General features: G+C 37.6%; 3 protein-coding genes and 1 long non-coding RNA gene across 4 annotated transcripts; 3 read left to right on the top strand and 1 right to left on the bottom strand.

Annotated features, from left to right (window-relative positions):
- The first annotated feature begins 170 nt into the window (after positions 1–170).
- LOC149007084 (putative cytochrome c oxidase subunit 5C-4) lies at positions 171–415 on the top strand. The gene has a single exon (XM_089167392.1). It carries the CDS (start codon positions 218–220, stop codon positions 413–415), a length of 198 nt encoding a protein of 65 aa, XP_089023518.1. The 5' UTR covers positions 171–217.
- A 2,393-nt stretch (positions 416–2,808) lies between these two features.
- LOC149007083 (cysteine-rich receptor-like protein kinase 2) lies at positions 2,809–5,837 on the top strand. Its single transcript, XM_089166905.1, has 7 exons — positions 2,809–3,418; positions 3,588–3,701; positions 3,935–4,074; positions 4,228–4,438; positions 4,716–4,950; positions 5,199–5,349; positions 5,499–5,837. The coding sequence occupies exons 1-7, from the start codon at positions 2,824–2,826 to the stop codon at positions 5,835–5,837; spliced, it is 1,785 nt and encodes a 594-aa protein (XP_089023031.1). The 5' UTR covers positions 2,809–2,823.
- A 3,303-nt stretch (positions 5,838–9,140) lies between these two features.
- Positions 9,141–12,927, top strand: LOC149007081 (cysteine-rich receptor-like protein kinase 2). Its single transcript, XM_089167413.1, has 7 exons — positions 9,141–10,184; positions 10,418–10,531; positions 10,795–10,934; positions 11,114–11,324; positions 11,636–11,870; positions 12,128–12,278; positions 12,436–12,927. The coding sequence occupies exons 1-7, from the start codon at positions 9,443–9,445 to the stop codon at positions 12,760–12,762; spliced, it is 1,920 nt and encodes a 639-aa protein (XP_089023539.1). The 5' UTR covers positions 9,141–9,442; the 3' UTR covers positions 12,763–12,927.
- Positions 9,795–10,836, bottom strand: LOC149007082 (uncharacterized). The gene is made up of 3 exons (XR_016175314.1): positions 10,621–10,836; positions 10,383–10,480; positions 9,795–10,150 (listed from the first exon to the last, which is right to left on the bottom strand). It is a non-coding gene; the product is annotated as an uncharacterized LOC149007082 (long non-coding RNA).
- Positions 12,928–13,842: the final 915 nt, after the last annotated feature.

Genomic DNA, 13,842 nt, shown 5'->3' with positions numbered 1-13,842 from the left:
CCATGATTCTAGGCTTTCCATGTGCGGTAGTGATTTGCTATTCAATCTGGCTAGACAATGAGACAATGATTTTTCTGCAGACCTCATTAAGTGAGAATATCCTACTTGGGTTGAGCTATGCTTCTTACTTCTTGCTTTGATTTTTCATCCTTAGGGTTTTCATTTATTCACTATCTTTCATTTGCTAAATTGAAGTTGTGAGCAGAAGGAACCAAAGATGGCTGCTACCCAAAAGATTGGTCATGCGGCTCGTCAGGGTCCAAGTGTAGTGAAGGAGATCTTCTATGGGCTGAGTCTTGGCCTGTTTGCAGGGGGACTGTTCAAGATGCATCACTGGAATATCCAGAGGAGAACTAAGGAGTTCTATGATATGCTTGAAAAAGGTGAAATCAGTGTTGTGGTTGAGGATGAGTAGGAAATATATTTTTCTTTCTGGGTTTTCAAAATAAACTCTGTTGGAAGAAGTGTGAGACTTTAGAAGCTTTTCTCATGTACAAAGCATAGATGAAACTGCCATAAGAAATAAGAATTGATAATTCAGTGGGAACTTACATCTTACATTCTCTGTTTTTATGCCAAATTGTCATGTTTCTTCTCTTTCTTAGACTCAGTTTCTCCATTTACCAATGGTGAATAGAATCTTTTCATGCGTCCATCAAATCATCATGGGTAGAACTAGAAATGGATGCATTATTTGACTCACAGTCATGGGGTTTTCGTAGTCAATTGGTTTGAAAAACATGGAATTTATATAATAAAGACTGGTGAGCCAAAGCGAAGCTGCACCTTATTTAGGGGTGGCATTTCTGAAATTCTTTGTTTTCCTGAGGCACACTCTGTAGTAGTAGAAGAATCAGGAAGATCAGAACATATATACGTGGCTACACGAAAACTGCTAACACAAAGCATTGATAAATGAATGAAAAGTATTCATACGAATCGTCCATGCTGCAAAGTTGGGATTTTCTGCTCATGAGGATAAGGCAAAACTCTCAGTAGTTATAGGGCGTTTGGTTCCGCAATTCTCTGGAATCAGATTCCATGGAATCATGACTCCAATAAAATAAATCGTTTAGTTCACACGTTGAGTCGGAATTCAGATTCTTCAAGAATCACTAGGAATCCACAATTTAAACTAAAAAACTGAATCCACTGAAAATATGAATGATTTCCATAGAATCACCATTTCGTGAGGATTCGGCATTGTATTCAAACTCTCGAGGTACCAAACAATTTTTTTTTAATATGACCCCTAATTCCACGCTCTGATTTCCCGGCGGTTCGGTTGCGCCCGCCCCATAAATCATATATCCGTGATGGGTCAAAATAAATCATAAATATCCAGTGATGGATCCATTTTGACATGTGGTGGAATCTTATGATATAAGATTGGAATAATGAATGGAGGAAAAATCTCTAATATGAAGAACAAGCACAGGGATTCATCCAATCGGCAACAAGATCTTCAAGAAAAATCTCTAATATGAAGAACAAGCACAGTGATTCATCCAATCGGCAACAAGATCTTCAAAAGAGGATACAAAATCACAACATTTACAATGCTGGAGGCATAAAACACAGAGAACAAACAAAACGCAAGAACAAAGAATGGAAAGAACCAAGTGAAAAGGGCAAGATCAAGAACAAACAAAAACCAAAAGAATCAAAATTAACCAGAGAACGAGCGGACTTATAAGAGGAAATTACGTGATTAGTTGCTTTTAGGTTTTTCCATATAAAAATAGCCACTCAATGTTTCATTTTACAAATTTAACCAAAATTGAGTTTACACGTTTACAAAACTAGTAAAAATATTAATTTTTCACCGTTTTGGATTTTTTTTACCCCTAAAACTGATCACATCGAGCGATAAAATCACTCTTTTGTCCAAGAGAAAAATCACACTCTTTTGTTCAAGAGAAAAATCATTATTTATTCACACCTTTTGGACATTTTCACCCCTATATCAGTATGATCAATTTTATGGGTAAAAATGGGTAAAAATGTCCAAAGAGGTGAAAAAAAAAACATTATTTTGACTAATTTTGTGTAAATTCAGCTTTAATTAGTTTTGTAAAGTAAAACATTGAGTACCTATTTTTTAAAGGAAAACTTTTTTTTTTTTTTTTTATACAAATGCGCTTTTTATATATGGAGATAGGGATATTACATATGCCGCCCGGTAGGAGTGACTAATCACGTAACGAAACATGGTAAACCTACGTTATCTCCTACAACGTTCTTCAAAATATCAGAACGGGTCAAAAACTTCGACCGTAACGAATTATTTAATGCTTTGCCCAGGTGACCAGTTATAAGTAACTCGTACGAAACCGTATTTATTGGCTCTTCATGTGTTTCATGTCCTGAAAGCTTTAAAGCGTCCAAGGCCTTCTTGCGCGAGGTAGTCAATGTTTCGTTCGTCATGACATTTATGGAACCCAAAGGCATTTTGAATGAGTCTAGGCACAAGACCTTCAAAGCCGTGAAGGTGGTGCTTCCATGCTGCTTCAGTCACACCTTGGCATCAACGCCTCCTCCTTCCATTCTTTTTTATTGCAATTGCAGAAGCTCAATATGATGATAGCACTCAGATAAGTTCATGAACTTGAATCTCTAGTTTGAAAAATCACATATCATCAAAATATGACTAAACTAGTTCTTTCTATATTTATCCTCTTCATGCTTTCCATGACACTGTTAGTAGAAACAATAGTAGCAGACCCACGATCCCACACAGTTGAGCTAAGGTGTCATAAGGAGCCCAGTTGCGAAAAATCTCAATTCAATGCATCCATCTACGTCTCCAACTACCTAGTAACTATGGATGTCATTGGCAACAAGACTCGAGCTTCTGGTTTTGGAGCAGTAAATATGGGCTCAGGACCTAACAGTTGTTATGGCCTTTCCCAGTGCTATGGGGACCTCTCTTCCACTGACTGCTATCTTTGCTATGCCCAGGCCAGGATTGTTATTCCCAGATGCCACTACCATAATGTTGGGAGCAGCACATACTTGGACGGTTGCTTCTTGCGTGCTGACAATTATAACTTCTTCCAGGAGTTTACAGGCCCTGGAGACAAGGCTGTGTGTGGAAACACATCAAGAAAGGGACCAGAGTTCCAGAATTCAGCCAAGAAAGCTGTGCTTGATGCAGCTGCAACCGCACCATGCCGAGGAGGCTACTCCAAGTCTGTGGTGCGTGTGTCTGGGTCGATGAATGAGTCGGTTTACGTGCTGGCGAATTGCTGGAGAACGTTGAATATAACATCTTGCAGAGCATGTTTGAACAATGCATCAGCTTTAATGATGAGTTGCCTGCCTTGGTCAGAAGGGCGAGCACTGCACACAGGGTGCTTCATGAGGTATTCAGATACAAACTTCCTGAACAAAGAACAACATGCTAGAAGATCAACAGGTAAGGAATGACAATTATTCAACCACAACTCTGTTCGCCAAGACACAATTCAAGTGTCACAACCAAGGAATGAGAACGAAAATCACAAGTTGATTTTGATAGAATAACAAAAAAATTCTTTCATTCTTCAATTTTACCTGACAGTCCTCTTCATTGATGGCAATTGTAGGGAGAAAAGTATTGAAGTTGGTTGCCATTCTGAGTTCCTTGGCTGCTTTAGTGATTGGGGTGTTTATTGGAGTTCATATTTGGAGGCAAAGAAGAATACAAAAGAAAAGAAGAGGTACAAGGCTTTTAGAATTTATACTTCCTGGATCTCAATTCGTAATAATTTATATTTGAGAAGCTGTTAGTAGTGTCACAAGAACAGGATGGAGAATTATAACATCTTCCCAATTACTGAAGTGCAGAAAAATTTCTTCAAGTTCTAGAAGATAAATATTTAACAGAAGAATGCATTATCAAACAGATTCCATGTTAGTTCAAATATTTTGTTCACTTCCATTCTTCTTTCAGGTGCAAATGATCTGAAAAAGGTGGAAAAGATGCTTCATGACAGTAGCTTGAATTTTAAGTACTGTACACTTGAAAAAGCCACCGGATCTTTTGATGATACAAACATAGTTGGACGAGGAGGATTTGGAACAGTTTACAAGGTAATTGTTTCATAAGTGATGAAAGCAAGCAATTTTCATCTTAGCGCGTCTGTTTCTTGTGCATCTAAAGTGAGAACTGTTAAACTCGTGAGATTTAAGATATTTGATGTCTTAATTTTCTTCTTACTTGATTTACCCATCTCTACCAACTAGGGAGTTCTGCCAGATGGAAGGGTGATTGCTGTGAAGAGGCTTTTTTTCAATAACAGATACAGAGCTTTAGATTTCTACAATGAAGTTAACATGATAAGTATCATGGGACACAAGAATTTGGTCAGATTGTTGGGTTGCAGCTGTTCAGGACCAGAAAGTCTTCTTGTCTATGAATTTCTCCCTAATAAGAGTCTTGACCGCTTCCTCTTCGGTAATGTCTAATGTTTCATCCTGCAACCTTTCTTTCAATTCCTCTACTCAGTGTTAAATCTCAACTCATAATTCAGTTCTGCTTGTTGGGCTGGGTTCTGGTATGGTACCTGCAAATCAAGTTTACAGAAGATAGACTAGCATCTTGAACTGCATAAGCTGACAAAATGACCACTAACTGCAAAGCTATTAAAACAAGCAGGCCTAGATTTGAAGTGCTTTGCAGCAAAGTGAATATGTAAACTAAATAAAAATTTTGCTTTTGTTTGACATGACAGATCAAAACAGAGGTAGCATACTGAACTGGGAAAGAAGATTTGAAATAATCAAAGGGACAGCAGAAGGTTTGGTCTACCTTCATGAGAACCCTAATGCTAGAGTAATACACAGAGATATAAAAGCCAGCAACATCCTATTAGATTCAAAGCTCCAAGCTAAAATTTCTGATTTTGGGTTGGCAAGATCTTTCCAAGAAGATATAAGCCACATCACTACTGCAATTGTGGGAACACTGTAAGTTTGCCTTCTTTTCTTTTACCAGCAATTGTGGGAACACTGCAATCATTTATTCAAGTAATTTGATCCCCATAACATTAAACTTTGAAGCATCAGTTCTGTCTTTTCCACACATCAGTTCATTCATATGTGGATAATTGATAACATCAATTTGTTCAACATGAGTATGAAGATTCATTTGGATGCATGTATCAACTAACTGGACATAGGAAGAACTTAGCCATTTCTGCTTCTCTCAATTCCAGAGGGTATATGGCTCCAGAGTACCTAGCCCTTGGTCAGTTAACAGAAAAGGCAGATGTGTACAGCTTTGGGATGCTTTTACTAGAGATTGTAACTGGAGTGCAGAACAGCAAAAATGAAACATCTGACTGCTCTAATAGTCTTGTCACTACTGTGAGTTTCTATACATAAATCTTTTCCATTTCCCTCATTTTCTTTCAAAAATTACTTTCGACTGCTATTTTTTGCATCTTCTAACAATCCATTAATTGGTAACACTTAATTTTTCTGTTCTACCTGTATGCCATTTGGGTTTTGAAAAGGCATGGAAACATTTCCAACTGGGGACAGTAGAGAAGCTTTTTGACCCAAATTTGATGGTGCACATCTACAATCACAGTGATGACATCCAGAAGGAGATTTTAAGGGTAGTGCATGTGGGATTTTTATGCATGCAGGAGGCTCCTTCCTTGCGACCATCAATGTCAGAGGCCCTACAAATGCTGTTAAAGAAAGATGAAAAACTCTCTGCACCTACCAACCCACCTTTTGTGGATTTGAGGACAATGGAGCTCAGTGACAAATGCAAACGCCAGTATTATCCTCCCACTAGTTCACTTTCGGTTGCTACGGACTCCCAAAGCTCCATTAATCCCAGGTGACCTTAGAAGGAAAATAGAGAGAACAACTTATGCCAGTGACATGACTACCAGAAGGAGCAGCTCTTTATAGAGATAGAAAGCTTGGCCATAACTTCATTTGCAGGAGTTTGATGAGGTCTGGATAACTAACTAAAGCTTTTTTTTATTGAAAATTATCTGGTCCGAGACAATATGAAGAAAATACTAACTGATAACATTCTGAAGAGTCAAAATGGAAGTAAATTTTTTTTCTATGGAGTTCCATTTTCAGTTTTTTCACTGGAGTAGATAATAAGTAAACATAAATTGAGAGATGGAGATTCATACCTCGGCCTCTGTCACTCTCCCATATGTTCATTGAATCATACAAAGGCTTTCAGAGGCATGTAAGTACGTAACCATGGAAAAACATTTCGCCGAATGTTAGGCGAAATTTGTGCAGTCGCCCGATTTGCTACCTAGGGAATTAATTTTGGGATTGAAACCGAGACCTCTCATTTTTCGGCGAAATTTCGCCAATAAATCACTATTTCGGAGATACGTTGCAGATTTTATGAATTTTAGCGAAATATAGCAATATATTTTAATTTTTATATCTACTTTCTATGTCTCGTGCAATTTCCAAGGGTGAGATGCGACCTGCAAAGGACGTGCATACTTTATTACATTATATGATTGTGTATTTTAATATTTAGAGTGGATTCTACGCAAGGTTTGACATGTTGCTCCATGTCGCCGTGTCGGACCTTGGCGACACGGTGACTTGGGCGACATGTCGCCAAAAGTCGGTCGACTTTTGGGCGGGTTCGATGAAAAATCGGATCCCTGTTTGAAAGGTATTTCAAGGTTATTTTGACTTGAAACTTGACATGTAACTTAATTTGAGGTCAATAAACACATTGGGAGTGTTGTTTTGACTTAAAACATCACCTAACCTAAAGTTTATAATTTACAAATGTCCGGCTATATGCGGGCAAAACTAGAAGTTTGGAAAATTCATATAAACTAATATAAATATGCAAAGAGAACACAAATACACAATTAGTAAAGAGATGTACTAAAGTTTACAATTCATTATACAATTATGTTGAGTATGGCTCATGCTTCAAATATTCTTGCCGACGGATACGTTGGTCCCGCTCTAAACCCTAAATCGGCAAAAAACAAACGAAAGGCTTTTATATATGGCGAATGTAGCGATATATCGTTGAAAAATCAGCGATAAATCGACTTATCGCCGACATATGTAAATATCGTGTCGCTGGGGGGCTGGGGGGAGTTGTGTCGCCCCCAACAACATGACGATATATCGCCGACACAGGGAACCGTGATTATACGAGGATGAGAACAGTGGGAGAGATAGAGAGTTAATTAGTGGGGACCCATTAATTTTTGTTTGCACTCAGCAGTCCATTTTACATTTTACTCTCACACTATTATTAAATATTAATATTTTTTGAAATCCCAAATGACCCAACTTATCTTTTCATATTTCAAATCTTCATTTTTAAATTTTAAAGATAAAACTATATTAAGTAATATAGAATTCCAGATGATGCACGACTTTACCAGGCGAGATTTGGTCCAATTTTTCGGCAAAAAGATATTATTTCAATTTAACTATGGACTAAATTGTGCATATTAAAGCTATGAAGTTCAAAAGATAAAGACGAATGTTTACCAGAAAAAAAATGAATAAAATTTCTTCCACCAAAATAGTCACCAAAATAACAATAGGATATACCGACAATTCTAAAAAATAAAGATAAAGACAGATTTTCTTGCTTATCTCATGCCACAATTGGCAATAAATTAGTTCTTTCACTCAATGAGGCTGAAGTTGCAGAACAAGTGAAACTACAACTAATGCACAACTACCATGTTCCCATGAGGCATTCACCAACCTCATCATGTGTAGCATCAGAAAATCCTACTTCTCAAGCAAGTTTTTTAACTCTTTCCCTATCAGATGTTAGGGTTTGGAGTTTAGTATAGTTGCTTAAAGCATTATACGTTCAGTTTTTAGTTTGGAATACTCAGATCGTGCTTCCAACTGATACTTACAAATAGAATGGAATTTACAGTTAATAGGCTCTCCATAAGACCCATTACACCATTTCATCATAATTACTCTGATAATCTATATTAGAACATAAGTTGAGTATAACTCAAAATACTTAAACATTAGCAAACATTTCAATAACAATTGAACAATTCTTTCAGAATTAAAAAGAATTTTGCCCTATGATTCAAGCTTTAATGCCCTGCCCCCATTCCATTTGTTTTCCAAGTAAGGATATGAAAACAAGCTGAATTGTTAATTTTGTTTCAGCCTGCTGACTGTTGGATCGGAATTTGGTTGAAATTTTGACCGAAATCTCGATTTGGGCCGTTGATGGTCGAAATCTCGATCCGATGGTCGATTTGGTAGGCAGAATCGTCTTGTGCCATTATGGCGCTGGTCTGAAGCAAAGTCTCATCCTTGAAAATTGATCTATCTCAAATTTGCACGGAATATTTGTATTCTAAGGTCTTGATGGTTACCTGACGATGTTCTTTCAGACCTATTGGGACATTCTGGGAGAAGATATCTGGCATATGTTGGAACACTTTTTCTGCAATGGTTATCTCCTTCAAAAACTGAACCATACCTATATTGTGCTCATCTTTAAATCATCTGCCCCGTGCACCGTGTCAAACTACCGACCCATTAGTTTGTGTAATGTGGCATACAAAATAATCGCCAAAATTCTATGGCATCTTTGTTTTTTAATATTTTTATGACAAATTGCTATTTTTAGTATAATATTAGATTTAACTGATAAGAAAAGAAATCCAAATCAGCGGCATTGTCCTGTGCCAGGTGATGATGATTGCACTCTAGCGTCAAAAATCAATGGCTTACTCAATAATATGATCTCCACTCCAAAGGTTTCAGGAAATAAAAATCAATTAGAAAAATAAAAATTGCTTCTTTAATTTTTTTCCCTTATATTCTTGAATTTTATATAATCATAAACCTCCCCTTTTAATTTTTTTTTCTCAAATTCTTGAATTTTAAATACCAATATTAGATTAAGAAAACCCACTCTGGATTCGCTCCAACTCTCCGTTTTCTGCGTTAAGTGGTCTTGGGTTTTTAATATCCTGGAAGAAATTGAATTTTCTCCACTCCCAGTCCCACAAAGGTGGAGGAAAACTTGCAGGCCACGAAACAAAGAAGTCAAACTTGAGAAAAATTAAAAGCACCGATTCGATCGTTTACCTTAATATTTCTAAACGCTTTAATTTTCAAATTTATGCAGACCCATTACATTTCTATTGATGAATCATTAATTTGAATATCCACCAATGCCTGCACAAGTCAACGACTTTTACCTTCTCAACTTGCAATGGGTGATTCTGTACAGCAAAGCAGATTCATTTCCTTTGGAGAAGAACTGGAAACCCTGTATAGCTTGAGGAAGGTGGGATCCATCACATTGTCTCATCATCAGTGGTGGTGGAATTCCTCCAGTACTGTTGAAGGAAATCTTTGTTCTTCTAACCTTTGCTACAAGGCAGCTAACACAGAGGCCATTCTGCTGATTTGTTGGACAGTTTGATACACCATATTTCATCAGAATATGAAGACACTAATTCTTCTTTGCATGTTTTATGTCTCTGATATGGTAGAAACAATAGTAGCAGATCCAAGAACCCACACAATTGAGCTTAGCTGCAAAGCTACATTACAAGACAACCCAAACATCTTTGTACCCAACTACATCTCCACCATGGATGTCCTTGCCAACATGACTCGAACTTCTGGTTTTGGAGTAGCACATGTGGGCTCAAAGCCTGACGATTGTTATAGCCTTGCCCAGTGCTTTGGAGATCTTTCCTCCCTTGACTGCTCTATTTGCTATTCCCAAGCGCGCATTCTCAATCCTACATGCTACCCTTACAATGGCGGCATTGCCTACTTGGATGGTTGCTTCTTGCGTTATGATAATTATAGCTTTTTCCAGGAATTTACAGGCCCTGGAGACAAGGCTGTATGTGGAAATGCATCACAAAAGGGGTTCGGATTCCAGAATTCTGCCAGAAAAGCTGTGCTGCTTGCAGCTGCAGCTGCACCAAACCAGGGAGGGTATTCCAAGTCTGTGATGCGTGTGTCAGGGATGAAGAATGAGTCAGTTTATGTGCTAGCAAATTGCTGGAAATCATTGAATATAAACTCTTGCAAAGCATGTTTGGATGATGCATCAGCTTCAATGATGGGTTGCTTGCCATGGTCAGAAGGGCGGGCACTGTACACAGGGTGCTTCATGAGGTACTCAGACACAAACTTCCTGAATGAAGAACAGAGTAATGATCAATCAGCAGGTATGCAACTAGACTCTATCCCGGTCTACCCACATCTAGTATGGGTGTTTCCATTGATATCTATTCAAATTCAACCATAACTAAAAAGTCATATTCACCAATATACAATTGTCACAATATAGAGATTTAAAATTAAAATCCTAAATTGCATGACATTGGATTAATTAAAATGAATGCTCTTTCATTGTTCAATTTTACCTGATCAGTGTCATCTCCAATGACGGCTTTTGTAGGGAACACGGTGCAGATGGTGGTTGCCATTCTGAGTTCTGCCGCTGCTTTACTAATTGCCGTGGCTATTGGAGTTCGAATTTGGAGGCACAGAAGAATACAAAAGAAAAGAAGAGGTATAAGGATTTCCAAATATATATTTACTGAATCATGACAATAGTTGATGTGTAATGTGCATTTAGTAGTATCAGGAGAATGGGCCAACCTCAAGCAGTTGAGTTTACTCTTTTGTATTTTCCACGTATACTGATTTTCTTAGGACCTTTTGAATCACAGCCTTGCTATTTCTGAAGCACATATTACAGAGAACTCCAAAAGATTTATACAGAACAAAACTTTAACACTGATATTTTGTTTTCTATCATAATCTGATTTTCAGGTGCAAATGATGTGCTAGATGTGGCAAAGATGCTTCATGACAGTAGCTTGAATTTTAAGTACTCTACACTTGAAAAGGCCACTGGATATTTTAATAATACCAATAAGCTTGGCCAAGGAGGATTTGGAACAGTTTACAAGGTATAAATTTTTATTAGTGAGGAACCAATCCTCTGTCATAGTACTATATGTGTTTCTCATGCATCTAAAGTTAAAACCATGATGCAATACTAGTGATTGAAATTCTAAGATTACAGGTAGCCGTTCATTTGATATGTCACCCAATTCTCTGCTGATTTGATTCACTCACCTGCTTCTAGGGATTTCTACCTGATGGAAGGGAGATTGCTGTGAAGAGGCTTTTCTCTAATAACAGATACAGAGCAGCACAATTCTGCAATGAGGTCAATATGATAAGTTCCCTGGAACACAAGAACTTGGCCAGGCTGTTGGGCTGCAGCTGTTCAGGACCAGAAAGCCTTCTTGTATATGAATTTCTCCCCAATAAGAGTCTTGACCACTTCCTCTTTGGTATTGTCTACTGTTTCACTGCAATCTTTCCTTCAACTTTTCTGCCCACCGTTAAGTCTTAATTAGTAATTTAGTTCCAATCCTTGGGCTGGGTCCTAGGTTTGATTCTTGCAAATCATATTTGTAAGAGAAGGCTTGAACAGCATAAACTGACTGAATTACCACAAATATTTAAAATTATTGGCTAGACGTCCAGGTTGTCTATTTTAACAGCTTCAGAACAAAGTGAATTTGTAGCTCTGTTTATAATTTTTAGCAGATTTGCAAGTTGTACTAACCAATAAGAATTCTTTTGGCATACAACAAGCTAGATCCAAACAAGGGTAAAGTTCTGAACTGGGAAATAAGATTTGAAATAATCAAAGGGACAGCAGAAGGTTTGCTCTACCTTCATGAGAACACCACCGTGAGAATCATCCACCGAGATATAAAAGCCAGCAACATCCTATTAGATTCAAAGCTCCAAGCCAAAATTTCTGATTTTGGGTTGGCAAGGTCTTTCCAAGAAGATAAAAGCCACATCAGTACTGCCATTGCAGGAACACTGTAAGTTTGCATTCTCATTCTTTCAGAAATAATTTGCTTCCCAGAACCTAGACTTTGAAGCATCATAATTCATCTCTTGTGGACCCAATGCAAGTATGTCCTGAAGGATGGATATCAAGTTTTCCACACATCAATCCATGTTTATGTGGATTTCACAGATAAAATCAATATTTTTAAACATGCATATCAATATTTCGGATGGATGTATCTACACACTGGATAAACCAATAAACCATTTCTGTTTTGCTGAATCCCAGAGGATATATGGCTCCAGAGTACCTAGCTCGTGGTCAGTTAACAGAAAAGACAGATGTCTATAGCTTTGGGGTGCTTTTGCTGGAGATCATTACTGGAAAGCAGAACAGCAGAAATGAAACATCTGAGTACTCTGATAGCCTGGTTGCTGTTGTAAGTTTCTATACATCATCTTCCCAATTACCCTTCTGTTTTCTTAGAGTAGTACTTTTCAGCTGCTACTCTTTCCTTTAGTTCCATTAATTGTTAACAGTTGTTTTTTTCCTTTTCTTTTTTCCCTGTTCTGCATTGTGCCATTTGGCTGAAGTAGGCATGGAAACATTTCCAACAGGGGACAGCAGATAAGCTTCTTGATCCAAATTTGATGCTGCACTGCTATAATCACACTAAAGAGATTTTAAGGGTAATGCATATAGGATTTTTGTGCATGCAGGAGGTGCCTTCATTGCGACCATCAATCTCAAAAGCCCAACAAATGCTGTTGAAGAAGGAAGAACTCCTCCCTGTACCCACCAATCCACCCTTTATGGACATGAGGACAATGGAGCTCAGTGACACAGGCAAAGACCAATATCCTCCTCCCATTACTTCACTTTCGACTGTTACTGCCTCCCACATCTCCATTAATTCCTCATAATCCCAGAAGGAAAATACAGAAGTGCAAGAGCACAAATTGCTTGAATATAAAACTCATAAAGCTTTGCCAAGTCAGACAGGAAAAGCTTTTTCAAAGCTTTTTCAGTAAAGCCTCTTCCTTTACTTATTTTCTTTCTACTTACTCTTATTACTGTTGTAGCCTCTATCAGATCCATGGAGAGAAAGTATTTAATTGGGATAAGGTTATGGTGGTAGTTATCGTAATTCGTAACAGGGCTGCCCAATCTGAGAAAAATTCTAACCGATAACAATTTGCAGTCAAAAAAGTTAAAAGTAAAATTTGTTGTTACACATTCTGTTCTTAATTAATTCACAGAAATTGAAGTAGATAATCAATAAAGAAATGTATGGAACAATAAAAGTAGTTGATCTCTCATTGTTGTGCAAACAGAGATTCTTAGGGGCACACATGCATATTTATATGAATAAGAATAACCGAAGCACCAAATAAGATGAGCAGATGACAAATTATGGTTACATTTCCAGCTTCTGATAAATAAATAGAACATACAACAACTATGAAATTCAAAGGAAGAAGCAATTCAAATAAGACTATAATATCCTTTTACTCAATGAGGGTGTGAAGTTGCAGGGAGAACAAGCGAAAAATACATGCTAATGTGTAGTCACCAAGTTCCCCCATGAGACCTCCACCAATCTCATAATGGTTGGCATTAGAAACTCCTGTTTCCAGAGCAAGTTCCTCCAGCTCTTTCCCCGCCTCAGAAAACATTTCAGCCCAATTAAGCAATTGGCAATCAGTGAAAAAAGAAGTTCAAAGGTGGCCGAATTTTCCAACAAGATCTACTGCTTTAGTTCCAGGAATTTCACATCCAGACATACAGAATCCATGTGAATCGACTGGAACTATGAAATAATTACAGGGGAGAATTTGTTTATCTTTGTCCATAGTCTTATTAGGATCAGTTGGTTCCTTGAGCACGCACTCACCACATGAATATATTAGTGAGCTGCTGAAAGCAAATGGAATCGTTTGTTTACCTCAGATCTGCATGAATTTTCTTCAAGAGGCACAAAAATCTCTGGAAGCATCCAACAT

The sequence above is a fragment of the Hakea prostrata genome, chromosome 8, assembly GCF_041222555.1.
Source record: "Hakea prostrata isolate BN-2017 chromosome 8, UWA_Hpros_2, whole genome shotgun sequence".
Taxonomy (NCBI): domain Eukaryota; kingdom Viridiplantae; phylum Streptophyta; class Magnoliopsida; order Proteales; family Proteaceae; genus Hakea; species Hakea prostrata.
This window is presented reverse-complemented; position numbering and strand designations above follow the sequence as displayed.